This window comes from Amia ocellicauda, chromosome 5, assembly GCF_036373705.1.
Source record: "Amia ocellicauda isolate fAmiCal2 chromosome 5, fAmiCal2.hap1, whole genome shotgun sequence".
Lineage (NCBI taxonomy): Eukaryota > Metazoa > Chordata > Actinopteri > Amiiformes > Amiidae > Amia > Amia ocellicauda.
In genome coordinates, this window is record NC_089854.1 from 22,021,045 (window position 1) to 22,033,810 (window position 12,766).

General features: G+C 44.0%; 1 protein-coding gene across 8 annotated transcripts in view; it reads right to left on the reverse strand.

Moving 5' to 3' along the window:
- Positions 1-227: 227 nt before the first annotated feature.
- LOC136749780 (septin-9) overlaps positions 228-12,766 on the reverse strand; it is a 79,457-nt gene continuing 66,918 nt past the window's right edge. For 7 of the 8 annotated variants that reach the window (XM_066704315.1, XM_066704314.1, XM_066704318.1 and 4 more), the window contains 7 exons: positions 12,652-12,733; positions 12,223-12,360; positions 8,574-8,691; positions 6,250-6,345; positions 5,601-5,697; positions 3,452-3,503; positions 228-3,145 (listed from right to left, as the gene is read on the reverse strand). In XM_066704315.1, the coding sequence (XP_066560412.1) occupies positions 3,013-3,145; positions 3,452-3,503; positions 5,601-5,697; positions 6,250-6,345; positions 8,574-8,691; positions 12,223-12,360; positions 12,652-12,733 (716 nt within the window). In that variant the 3' untranslated portion in view covers positions 228-3,012. Of the gene's footprint in view, positions 3,146-3,451; positions 3,504-3,715; positions 3,777-5,600; positions 5,698-6,249; positions 6,346-8,573; positions 8,692-12,222; positions 12,361-12,651; positions 12,734-12,766 lie in introns of all 8 variants that reach the window. The other variant, XM_066704319.1, reaches the window with a different exon arrangement.

The following is a 12,766-nucleotide window of genomic DNA, read 5'->3' on the forward strand; positions in this document are numbered from 1 at the left end:
GCTCTGTTCAAGGCTGTCTTTATTAAGATGGAATAGGAAGCAGGGAGTGCTGTCCAGTACATTGAAGCAAAGCACACACACAAAAAGAAACCAAGCAAAAGAAAGAAAGAAAAAAAAAAAAAAAAAAAGGTCTGACAAGAGGTTTGTAAAGAAGTTGAGCCACAATGACCCAATGCAAATTCCCGTTATCATTTAATGATATCAAAGCATAAACAATAAAACAAAAATAAATTTGCAATCTTTATTTTTGAAATAACATGATATCAAACATAAATTTGTTATTTTTATACAAAAAACTTTGACACAATGTAAATAAACCTCGGGCCATATTAATAGAGTTCTTGTTTCTCAGAAGATTTTGATCTTTGGGTTCTCTGGAGCACATAAAAAGAAACGCACTCCGATAGTTTTTCTTTTTGTTGTTGCCATTTCGAGCGTTGACAATTCAAGAGAAGTGCTTTACAGTTTACATTTCGTAATTACTGAGATTCTGATTGAAATGGAAAAGAAAGAGAAAAATGACCACAGCCTATTGAAACTCTGCCATGAGTTGAGTTCACACAAAATCAAGAATGTGAATGTCAACGGAAAGACACACAAAAATAAAACCACATTCAACATATTCTGATCCAGTGAAGTATTTGGTCTAGTGACAATGGCGAGGGGAAGCTCATCTGAACGTGACTTCACACTGCAAGAGATCATTGATGCTATTCCTTCCCCTCAGAACTAAAATCCTGCCATATTATATCACTGCGATTTAAGCGGTTTCTTTTTATCTCCAAAACAAGAATCGATTTTCTTTTCATACCACTGGAACAAAAAGCTTTGAGAACAGGAGCAGCAAGAAAGCATTTCGTAAAATGAGAACAAAAATTATATTAATAATAATGAGGACCAACACCCACTGGCATGCATGGCAATAAAAAACAGATACTACACTCAAAGAGTCACCTGATTGTATTTCTCCTCCACGGCTTTTTAATTGAAATCTTTGGAGAAACTAGAGGTTAATACTGGCAACCCCCCACCCCCACGCCCTGCCCCTACATGGGATTGGGGGTTAGGAGGTCCAGAATGCATTGATAAGTATTGTTTTAATACAATGTTACACAAGAATGAAAAACAATTAAATAAGGATTGACATGAGAAGTTCCTTTTAGTTTTTTTCCCCATTAGCGGACTCCCAACGCACTATATACTATAAATCGGGATTTCAGGCGAGACTGGTATTGAGTCTGTGCCCCTGAAACACCTCGGCATCAACGTGTTGTGGAATGGTTTTGTGCCTTCTGGTAAATCGACACCGTATCAGTCCACAGACAACAGACAGACGGGCACCACCGGCTGCGTCTCAACTGATGAACGACGTTTGACATAAATTCATCACTTAATCTCCCATCGACCAACGCCTACACCACCTCTAATTATAGAACCGTGCTTGTGAAACATGAACAATAAATAAGAGAGTAATACTTAATAAAAGACAGGAAGAGCACTCAATACAGACGACGGGGGATACATGGGGGATTGTGTGTGGGACGGGGGTGGGGGGTTTACAGACCACAAACTCGGTACAAAGGGTATACAGATTTCTACTTAAGTATAAATACACTTTGTTTTGCCTCTGTTATATAGATTTGTTTCTCGTTTAGAGCAGGAAGAACATCCTTTATTATTTGGTTTACATAAGGCACAGAGAGTGTTCCCTAGTTCACCTCCCCGACACATAAAATGAAATAAACATAATAGAGAATGTAAAACGTAACAAAGGTGGCGAGGACTGGGAGTCGGGCCTATTGCCACCATACCGCATCACAAATCGGCAGATGATATTGGCTAGTGTGCTGCTCAAGGTCTGCGATGGAAACCAAACCAACGAAAACTAAAATAAATCAAAAGCTGCTCTGCACTGCGTTGCATTTTATCATCAGTGCAGATGTGTCATTACCTACTGGACGTTCCTTACTATACTACACACACACCACGTTGGGTTTTTGCTGTGGATTTATTTTTTAAAAAGCCAACAAAAACCTGTCTTGCTGCTTCCTCGATATCTCGATTCCTACGCGTATGGTCACGTGTACCGGAACACCCACTCTCTCCAGGCCCTGCTTTGCCCTGGAGTTGTAAGACCAACTAGAGTTTCTTCCACCTCGTCTCTTAACACACCACTTCTGTGGCCTTTTCGGAAAGTCTGCTGTGGAATTCGGCGATTTCTTTGCGTCTTTCATATCACGCGCGATTTTTCTTCTTTTTTCGGAAGCACCATAAGATACAGCGAGTTGAGTGCATTTTTGTTCATTGTTAACATCTTGCTAAGCAATTTTCTAAATAAAGACAAGCTCTTAAAGAAAAACTGCAAAATTGCCAAATCATTTGATTCCCTGTGTTGATCTTGTCATCATTCACTGGACCACCGACTGTAGGTGACATTTTACATTTAACTCGTGTCTCAATCACCCGTCCTACATGGAGAACTAACTGCTCCACTTGTCTAGGATAGCACAGGCGAAAGAGGAACAATGCAAAAATATACATGTGAAGATGACAAAAGACACACAAAGCAAACTTTTAGTCTCAGCTAAAGTGGCGTACAATTCACAGCAGTCCCCTTTTCTTTTATTTCACAATCCCAAACTTTTAAATGCGACAGTGTCACAGTGATTTATATAAAATAAAAAAATGATAAAACAAAAATATACGTACAGAAGGAAAAAAAAAAGGTCTATACTGGATATTGGATGCGTGTTCGGTCAAGTGAGCAGAAAGCCAATGCTGGAAACAGATTAACCTGACGCACAGAAGAGGGAATCTGATGAGAAGATACATTTCCTTGGTGTTTTTTTTTTTTTTTCTTTTTTCTTTTTTTAAACACGTAAATGTTTTTGTCTGGTGGCGGTAGTGGAAGGGGGGAGGGGGCGTAGTTTGTGGGTAGCAGGTGGCAAAGCAGGCTACCCAACAGTCGGGATGGACAGAGGCCAGGGGTTTCGGAGAAGGACCGGAAGCCAATTACATCTCGTTGGAGGTGACGTCATGGTCGGAGACGCCGTTTGCGTGCATGTTGCTCTCGTTCAGCCTCCGGACGCGGTACGCCTCATACAGGATGCTGCTGGTGATATCCTTGATGTTCTGCATATGTGTTCTGGGTAAAAACAACAACAAATCAACAAGGAGAGAAGAAAGAGAATTACATCACATAGGGATACTCTACCCATAAAGCAGATTAGTCTCTGGATAGAAAATAAATAAAACATTTAAAAAAACAGGAATACAGTTTGAGAGACTAACCGAAGCTCTATATAAACTTTTCTGGTTGTTAAATCAAATATCTCTCCTTTGCTACACAACACATTTGGTAATAAGTATCATGGCATATAGAAGCTGGCTACTTTAACTTTGTGATGTCTGAGTATAACGCAAAGAAAGAAACTTGAACAAAAGCACTCACCTTATGAGCAGGTCTCGCAAGTAGGCAAACTCACAGTGTGCAATGTTCTCAACTGTAAAGCAAGAATTGGAGCACACGTTAAACACAGCCGCACGTTTCCCAGCATCCCACAGTTTCACGCCACCGTTTTACGAAATAACTAATAAGTCATTTGGCATTTTTATGCTTTTATCTGCAGGGAATCAACAGACACTATGTGACGGACAATATGTTAACAACTGCTAATAAGAAGTTTTATTTCTTCTTCTGATATTTTCCAATTACCATTTAACAGTCTCTTCGGTGCTCGTTTCTCCGGCAGACACTAGAGGGCAGTGGTGTACAGCTGAAACAAGGGCAGTAAGAACATTTACAGTAACTAGCGATTGCTTTCCTTAAGATAACATTTTTTTTTTATAAAAAATGTGCGCAGCAACTCCTGAGTAATTCAATATATTAAAAACCCTTTTCAAAAGATCAGCTTGATGGCTTGACAGGAACAAACTTGCATTTGAATAATAGATTATGTCAGTGTGTAAATGAAAATGGTATTTATTTGACTGCAAATGCTTAGAACTTTCCAAGCAGGAAATTAAATTCTATAGAACATCAGAGTTGGAGCTTTGAGGCGGGGGATGATTTTACAACCGGTGAGAGAAAGCTTGCCAGTTTGTTTATTTGGTTGTGTGTGTGTTGCTTGGAAATGGAGAACTTTCTGTGATCTTGCTTTAAATACAACTTGATAGCAGGGCCATCGCTATATATATCTCACGTATAACAACTACAGACAGGAACAAGGCAGTTTAGAAAACAAGCTGCAGCCCAAGCAGGAAACAATTTCTCATGAACAAATGTGTGTCAACATCCCTTCAGTTCAAGTCCTCTGGTTGTGGTCTGGTTCATCATCCAGACACACGCTAGGACCCCTAACATCTCTGCTTACAATTAGTTAATGCACTGGCATCAGCTTAAGGACAGATTATACTGCATCTTCTTGCATCTGTCCGGGAGAAAAAATATGCTAAATGTTTCAAGTTTGCACCCTACTCTCGTGCAACGCGCCCGTAAAAGGGAACCAGTCTCGGCATATCAGTCTACAGTTGCCCTGCATGCGTAAGTGCACCAGCTGTACAAGAGAGCTCCTCTGTGTGGGAACGGAGCCGGCAAGGGCAGGCCGATTCCCTGGACACAGCATCTATTGTCAGGGTTTAATTTATTAGACGCGTCTCACCGCCCCACTCCCTCTGACTTTGCCACACTGGGGCGCTCTGGGTAGAACGGAGTCATTGTGCTCTTGACAGGAAAGCACAGTGCCGTTTGCACTCTCCCTCTCTCTCCAGTCAATCATGAGAAGTGACACACAGGCATCTATCCCAGGCGCAGTAAACAAAACACCTAACTTCTCTGAATCTCTCACATCGCTCAGGCAAAGCAAAATGGGACTGGCAGGAATTAATAATAAAAACATTAAAATGAGAGAAAACAAAAGAACAGCAGGCCTGCCAGAAGTGGTGAGGCCCTCTGCAGTTAACACATGCCACACCAGGTCTAGACACTGGCGGAGAGGAACGGCAGAGGGACCCCCTCACAGCAGGCTGCCCATCTGTAAATCAGCCGTCATAAGCATTTTTATTTATCGGCCGTGTATATTGTCCCTCAGCTCTCTCGTGCCGCGTGTCCCCACTGCGCGAGCCCGTGACCCATCTCTGGAGCTTATTATAATTTCTTTACAGCGATGGCAGAAAAAGATTACAAAGCACCGAAGACAAAAACAACACGCCATGCCCCTCAGACAACCACAGACGTCAGTTGTAAAGTAAACTAGGGCCGCTGCTCTCAGTCTCATGTCAAGGACTACAAAAGACTCAAGCTTGTTTACTAAAAGCTACAGCAGAAGATTACAAGCTCACATCTTATCGCACGGCATCACTCAGACCACACTGCAAATATAAACACTTCCTTCAGACCACAACATCAAAACAAAAGGAGAAAAAAGCCAATGCATATCTGTTCACACTTCCTTTTCCTTTGCTGACACGATTTCCCTTTCGCTACAGATCTGGACTCGACTGCAGCTGACACTCGCAGTCTACGGCGTAGTACCCAGTGTGGCAAACAATTTGCAGGTTTAATTCAATGCATTGTGGGAATGATGGGGTATAACAACTACCTTCTATGGTGCCCCATTTTGTCTTCCTTCCCAGAAGCCTCCTGCCGTTCACTTGGTACTCCTGGTCACTCCCTACCACAGCGAAAGGGATCATCTCCTGCAGGGGAAAAACATACAGAGTGCATTGGAGGAGTGTGTGGAGCTGGAACTCGTTATGGTTTGAATCAATTAGAACAGGCGAACGTGAAATCAAATTCAATGGCACTAAAGAAAGCAAAAACACCACCACAATTACGTTTGCACACACACATTTCCAACTACAAAACAAAAGCATTTTTTAGAAACGTTGGCAATAATAACTTCCATCAGTGTTAAAAAAGAAAAGTTATTTCAAAGACACAGCTGTCTGGGTGCTTATTGTTAGCATGCCTGCATTGACTTGGAAAACAAGCGTGGCTCTCGGACTCAAAGTGCCATGCCAGCTCCGCACCCAGGAGAAATGAATTAACCCTCAGTTACTGGAGGTTTTGGCCCTGTTATCATCAGTCGCAGCCCACTGTGTGTGTGTGTGTGTGTGTGAACACGGTGTGCATCAGGGTGTTTGGTACCGATTTGCCTGTATTCTGCTGTATTCAGGAGTCTGGTTTTTGAAGCAGTTTGTGCCTCCTGCCACCTGCGAGAGGGCGCTCTGCTCCCCGAAGGCACTCACCCGTATCTTCTCGTTGATCATCCTGTCCTCTGCGTCCTCGTCAAACTCCTTCTGAGGATACACATCGATGCCATTGGCCCGCAGCTCTTCCCTGATCTGCACAAACAAACAGAGGAATAAGTTAGACTATTTCCAGATCCCAGATTAGAATGGGCCCCTCAGTGTGGCCTATTTATTCTTTGTTGCGTAACGGAAAGTTGGACCCCTCGAACCCCAGTGTTTTAGAAATCTTTCCGCGTGGAAAAAAATCGACTTATTTGGGATCATTTAAATCGTGGTTCTCATGCAGATTGTACACAGAACACAGACAGGATATATATATGGGTCATACATGCATAAATACATCACACACCTTCCAGAACAATCCCCCTCCATCCCATTAAAGAATGAATGGCTCTCGTGCACTTTGCACCACAAACAAATGCCCCATTCAAGGTACAATAGGCCTAGTTAAACATCACCAGCCTAACCTGGCCAAATGAAGCCAGGACCTCCGGAGGTGGAGGAGTGAGGGTGCAGCCAAATATAATAACACGGGCTGAGGGTGGGTCGGGGTCGCTCAACATAAAGACAGAGACCTTGGACTGCGTGGGATGTGGCAGGGAGAGAGGAACTGGGTGGAGTGGGGAGGGGACAGAGAGGGTAGTCAAAGTTCAAATAAACATCAGGACAATCTCCAATCTCACAGGACAATGAATTGGGCCTGAGTTGGAGGTCACCCTTCGACCCAGTCCTGATGGCCCTCACTCACTGCTGCAGAGGGGCACACTTTTTCTCCCCACCCCTTGAATGTTTTGCTGCAAGGCAATCTCCCGAGTGCAACTCTTGCAGCTCCAGAAATAATACAATCTGCTGAACTACACATGGGGCAGATACATATATGATCTGCCTGAAAACTGCCCCTTCAGACACTACAAGACAAGCTCAATCACAACGGAGGGGAATGAAAACTGGGAACATGCGATACACGATTACGACTAGCTTACTTCACACCTGGCAGACCGCCCAGAGAGATGTGTTTTATGTACTATTAATAATTTTATAAATTCTCAGAGTTATGAAGTTAAAGCCTGTTTCAGCTTCCCCAACAACCATCAACAATCCATTAACACCCTGAAAGATATACTGTTGCCATAAACTATGTTGAAACAGCAGCTAGAAAACATGGCTTTCCTCTCTTTTAGGATGTAGTATTCTGACCAAATGTGTCAAAACCTGAAGATCCATCTCTGATTCAGACTAGTATGACAGTGCAGCCGTAACACAGTCTCCCTGTCTGTCGCTGAGCTCGTTGAGCTGTGCAGAACAGGATGTGACATCATCAAGCTGCACCACGGCCACATCAGCAAGAAAATGTGTCTGACACCAAGCAGCCCCTGCACCCCCCCTGCCCCGTCTTTCTGCTGTTCCGTTTCAAAGGCGACCGCTGTACCGAGAGAAAACACAATCCTCAATCCCACACACGCAGCCAGCCAATCACAACACAGTCCCTAGATTCACCCTGATTGGTAGACTTATCTTCTTCCTCCCCCCCCTGCTTTAAACAAATGTAACGGTAGCCAAGTCTTCTCAGAACACAGAACGGTGCGTCGGTCCAACAGAGAGACCTCAGCCGGTGCCAGGAGGAGGGAGACTCGGGCCTTAACGTCCGCCTTCATCTCGCCTCAGATCTGACTGGCATCCAAGAGCAACACGGGGAAGTGCTCGGTTTTAAGGGTGCTTTTTTTATAGCCTGCAGGCGCAGCAGAGAGACCAGAGCCAGATAAACAGGAACCGTGTGGCACTGTGCCCTGCATTTAGCAGCTCTTGTGTTTTTTTCTTTTAAAGGCAGCTTGAACTTTGTACACCCACCGTTTCTCTCGTTTTGAAAAGATGTTTACATGGGTTTACTCCAGAGTGGGTGAATGGTCTGTGGAGTCTCGCGGAGAATGTAACTCCTAGGCAGGACCGTCGTAGATAGGGAGCTTCTACAAATCTGTAGGCTGGTATTTGAGAGCCGTTTTATTACATTTACAGGTCAACAACACTTCTCTTGTCTTAGGCTAATGGTGTGGAGAAGATATCACTCTCCGTTCATCTAAAGGCAGTGACTGATCGCAGTGTAGGAATCTCGGCCAGCTCTGACAGGTGACGCACTTCTACTCCTATCTTTTTTCTTCCATTTAGCATTTTGGGGGAAGAAATATTCTCCTCTGTAGCATAAATAGTGCTTTGCAAACTTCATAGCATTCTGTGTAGCTGCCAAGAACACCTCAGGCAGGAAAACACAAGTCAGTGTATTAAAAACTAAGCAGAATAACATCCATCATTAGGTGAATTCAAACCTTTTGTTTGAAGAAGTCTCTCTCTTCTAGCGTTAGTGTGTCAGCTTTCGCGATGACGGGCACGATGTTGACCACTTTACTGAGACGTCTCATGAACTCCACGTCCAGAGGTCGAAGGCTGAAACAGAAGAAACACAGCTTGATGTTAGAATGGCGGCCAGTACAAATATGCCAACCAGGGCTGAGTTTTAAATGGGGCCCCCTTGCCCGAAGAATAATAAACTGCGTATGCTGTGAAATGATAACCGGTGCCAGAAAAAGGGACACTTGGTGTCTATTCACGATGTTATTCCACGTAGGCATGCTCAACAGACTAGAAGAGGACTAAACAACGGACAATTGAAATGAAGAAAGCAGTATCTACCACTTATTCGTTTATTTTTCTGACTGCAGAGAATTCAATTGTATTTAATTCTCTTGCCACAAGGGGGAAGTACAGGAGCTTTTGAAATTGAGAATTGGATTGGACTTCTCCCATATTTTCATAATTCTTTTTCATGCTTTTCCCACCCCCCCATCTGGTTCCTCCTGTAGAGAATGTAGCATAATCAGTTATTTATATTATGTATATGTAGTCTAAATGTGCACAACTGTTGAAATGGCCATATATTAAACCTTTGCCAGAGAGTCGGGACGTTGCATCTGAAAACTGCTTATGTACCGAAAAATAAAAACAGCTCTTATTTACAGACGCGCACACAATCCACACACAAAATCCTCAGTCTTTCAAAACAGATCAAGCAAGCGTACAGCACACAGATGTTATCTAGTCCCCACCTGAAAGAAATCTCGCTATTTTCTATGAGCCAGAAAGAGCAGCGGGTACATACTGAAGAATGTCAAGCACCCGTGTCAAACTTCTCAGTGCTGACGTTTACCATTTAGCCCTGGCAGATGAACAGAAGATGAATGAGAGTGCTCCTGGTTTGTGCTCGGCAGTTTGAGACACAGATTCCTAATCCAGATGCACAGACCCATCTCTGCTAATACGATCTCTCTGACGCTCGTGTGATATCAATGCGATTGCGAAGCCCAAGGTAAACTTGATAATTTTATGCTTCCTGCTCCTTCCAGGAAGTGTGTGAAACGAAATGGCTACAGTCAGCATCATCTCTGGTTATCGCATATTACTTTTTAATGTATTTGTCTGTCAATTAGCTCCACGAAAGCCCCTGCCCCACAGTTCAAAGCCTTCTAGCAGATGCGGAGGAGCTTGGCCGTCCTCTTGAGATGAACATCTGTGATGCTGGATAAATATGAAACACACTCCTCTATTGTTAAGGGAAAGACATGCAGGCACACTTATACACACGTACTCAACTCACAGAGATGAGGTTCAATTCATTTAACATTTCTGACCTCTCTTGGGGCCTCCATACTGTACTGGCAAAGCTTGCATGAAGAGAATTTAATTCCTTTTCCTTCAGACTCAGACACACAATCTCATAGATTGGGATGCAAGCAACTCACGGGAGGAAGAATTCATTAATCTTTAAAACCATGAACACTCAAGGTCCAGTCTAGCTCAGCTGGGTTAGGAGTGTCAGCTCTCTCAATAGCAAAGGATGCTGGGAACAGAGCCCTCGAATGCAGTTCCCGGAGAGAGTCTCTTCTGGCTTTCATCCCGACTGGATCTCTCAATTACTTAATTATTCTGGTAATTTCAACAACTAGACAAATATGAGATTGCTCTAAAGATTGGTTAAAAGTCATCTGATTCAAGCTGTGCTGCTTAAAACATCACTTATTGTCTGAAGTGAAGTATTAAATTCATCCAGTTAACCAGCTAATCGGACCAGTTAAGGAGCTGGGTTGGCACAGAAAGCCAACTGGGCCAGTCGATTCTAGTGTTTGATCGACAATACTTTAACTCATTTACCTAACAATTACCAAGAAAAGAGAAAAGGAAAACAGCACAACTGGATGAAAAACATGTAATCAATAAATTGCTGAAGCCGTCACTCTACTAACCGTGCCTCGTATCTGGTGAGATCAGTTTCACACAGTATTACAGGAAGTCAGAGGAACAGCACAAGATGACTTAATGATGACATGCAATAAACGCAGGCAACCAGTATTATTACAGGCATATCATTTCTTGTTTTAATGTTCCCTTTTGATGTATGAATGGGAGAGACTAAACAAGCATAGATTATGCTTTCTAGCATTTGGTTTCAGGTGCAAATTTAACAATGTAAGAGGAAATATACTACAGAACCGATTGTTTCCAGAAATTTGAACTGAAAACTCAGTAGCCCTCAGAGGTGGCCGGATTAAAAGCATGTTGCAGTTCCCTCTTTGAAGCGTTTTCTCAGTAGAAGCAATCGGAGAATAAAGCATGATCTGCACAGTGATCAGACAGATGGGCTGAAGGATCAGAACCTCACTTGAACCTGTTCTGAGCCAGCCTGTGGGTTTGAGCAGAGTTAAATAGAAAACGCAAGGGGCTGAGGTTTGACACGGTCATCATCGGTCAACCACAGTGGATTGGCAAAGCTCACAGAACTGGAATGTTAGGTGGACGGAACATCAGAGCATTCAAAACTCTACTCTCATTGAATCTCTCTGTGTGGTCATAAGGAAGAACCCATTTCCTGTTTTCCCACTTCCTTTCCTAAACACAGTGTCCTAAGGGGCAATTCAGTAGCTGGAGGCTTTAACTGGCCCTGACCAGCTGGTGTCCTACACCAGCTTCATTGAATGGAGGAACTAACGGCCATGAGGAGAGGAGGGGTATATGACTTGGGAGGGTGAATGAGACAGTCATGGGGAGGGTTCGGCACACACTGATAGTTTCACCAGCATGTCAGGATGAAAGCAGCACAAGGTGGAGGTCTGTTCAAGGAAGCTCGTAGAAAAGACAAAAACAAAACAACTTGATGTGGCAAAACAAGAGTTAAAGGAGTGGAGCTGAAGATGCTATGGAAAATAAGAACCAGATGTTCCTATAGCAGAAGAAATAGAAACTTTCTAGACACGAGGAGACGCAGCATCTCAAGGCTGAGTGAGACTGGGCCATATCCCAGTCATGGAAAACTATTGGTACCGGATGTCGGCGGAACATGAAAGGAAAGTCTGTCTGGTAACAAAATGTTTGAGACCTTCCTCGTAGGCCATAAATCAGCCGTAAGTGGAAGCTGTTCAGCTTCTTATAGCTTTTTAAAATGTATGCAGGACCAAAGTACAGTGATGTGTGCATACATTTTAAATCTAATGCCACAGTGATCTAATACACTGTACGGGTTAGTCAAATATATATTTTTAGCCTATTTGTTTGGCTGTGCGAGAACACAAAAGGAAACTGTCCGGTCAGCATTTGGAAGGGAGGTGGATTAGCTAACCAAAATAAAATAGCACCAGGAGTAAAGACCTCCCCTGGCCCCCCATCGGCATTTGGCATGTTTTTCCATGACCCTCATTTCCTGCTGCCAGCTGTGTCCTCCCACGTCACCTGGACAGGAAGTCCTCTCCCGGGTGTGAAGGCCCGAGCGCACAGCTGACCGCAGTCCACAGAGAGAGCACAGCACCTCCCCGGCACCTACACTGAAACTCAGGCTCCAAACAGGCCATCTCTCTCTCGCTCGCACGCACGCACGCAGGCACACACTGAGGCACGCACACACACACTGAGGCACGGATGCAGACTCACGAGTGTCCAGTCGGAGGGATGAAGTATATACAGCAGTGCACACGCGAGTCTGGGATCCTCTTTTTCCTGTTGATGTTGATCTCCTCCTGCAGGTACTGCTCGTACTGGTCGTTGATGAACTTCATTATGGGCTGCCAGCTTCAGGACAAACGCACAGACAGAGACAGACACACAACAGGCCTGTTATCAGACACCTCAGCCACAGCACCGAACACTTAGGTCTGCCAGCAACTCAAATCCACACCAGATTCTTTCCACAAGCAGCTCGTTAGCTGCCTAGGTAACAGAGTTAATTTGATGATATAATTCAGGAACTGGCTGGATGAGAAGGACTGGCATTTGCATAGCCCTTTATACGCCCCTGGGATCAGACTCAAGTCTCTCGGGGACAGTGCCGGTTTGAAATCATCCTGCAGACACCCTGCTTACCAGTTCTCATTATTGATCTGGTCCCCAAAGCCGGGAGTGTCGATGACCGTCAGCTTCATCCGCACGCCCTTCTCCTCGATGTCTGAAAGGGAACGGCAACAGCGGCAGGATCAGG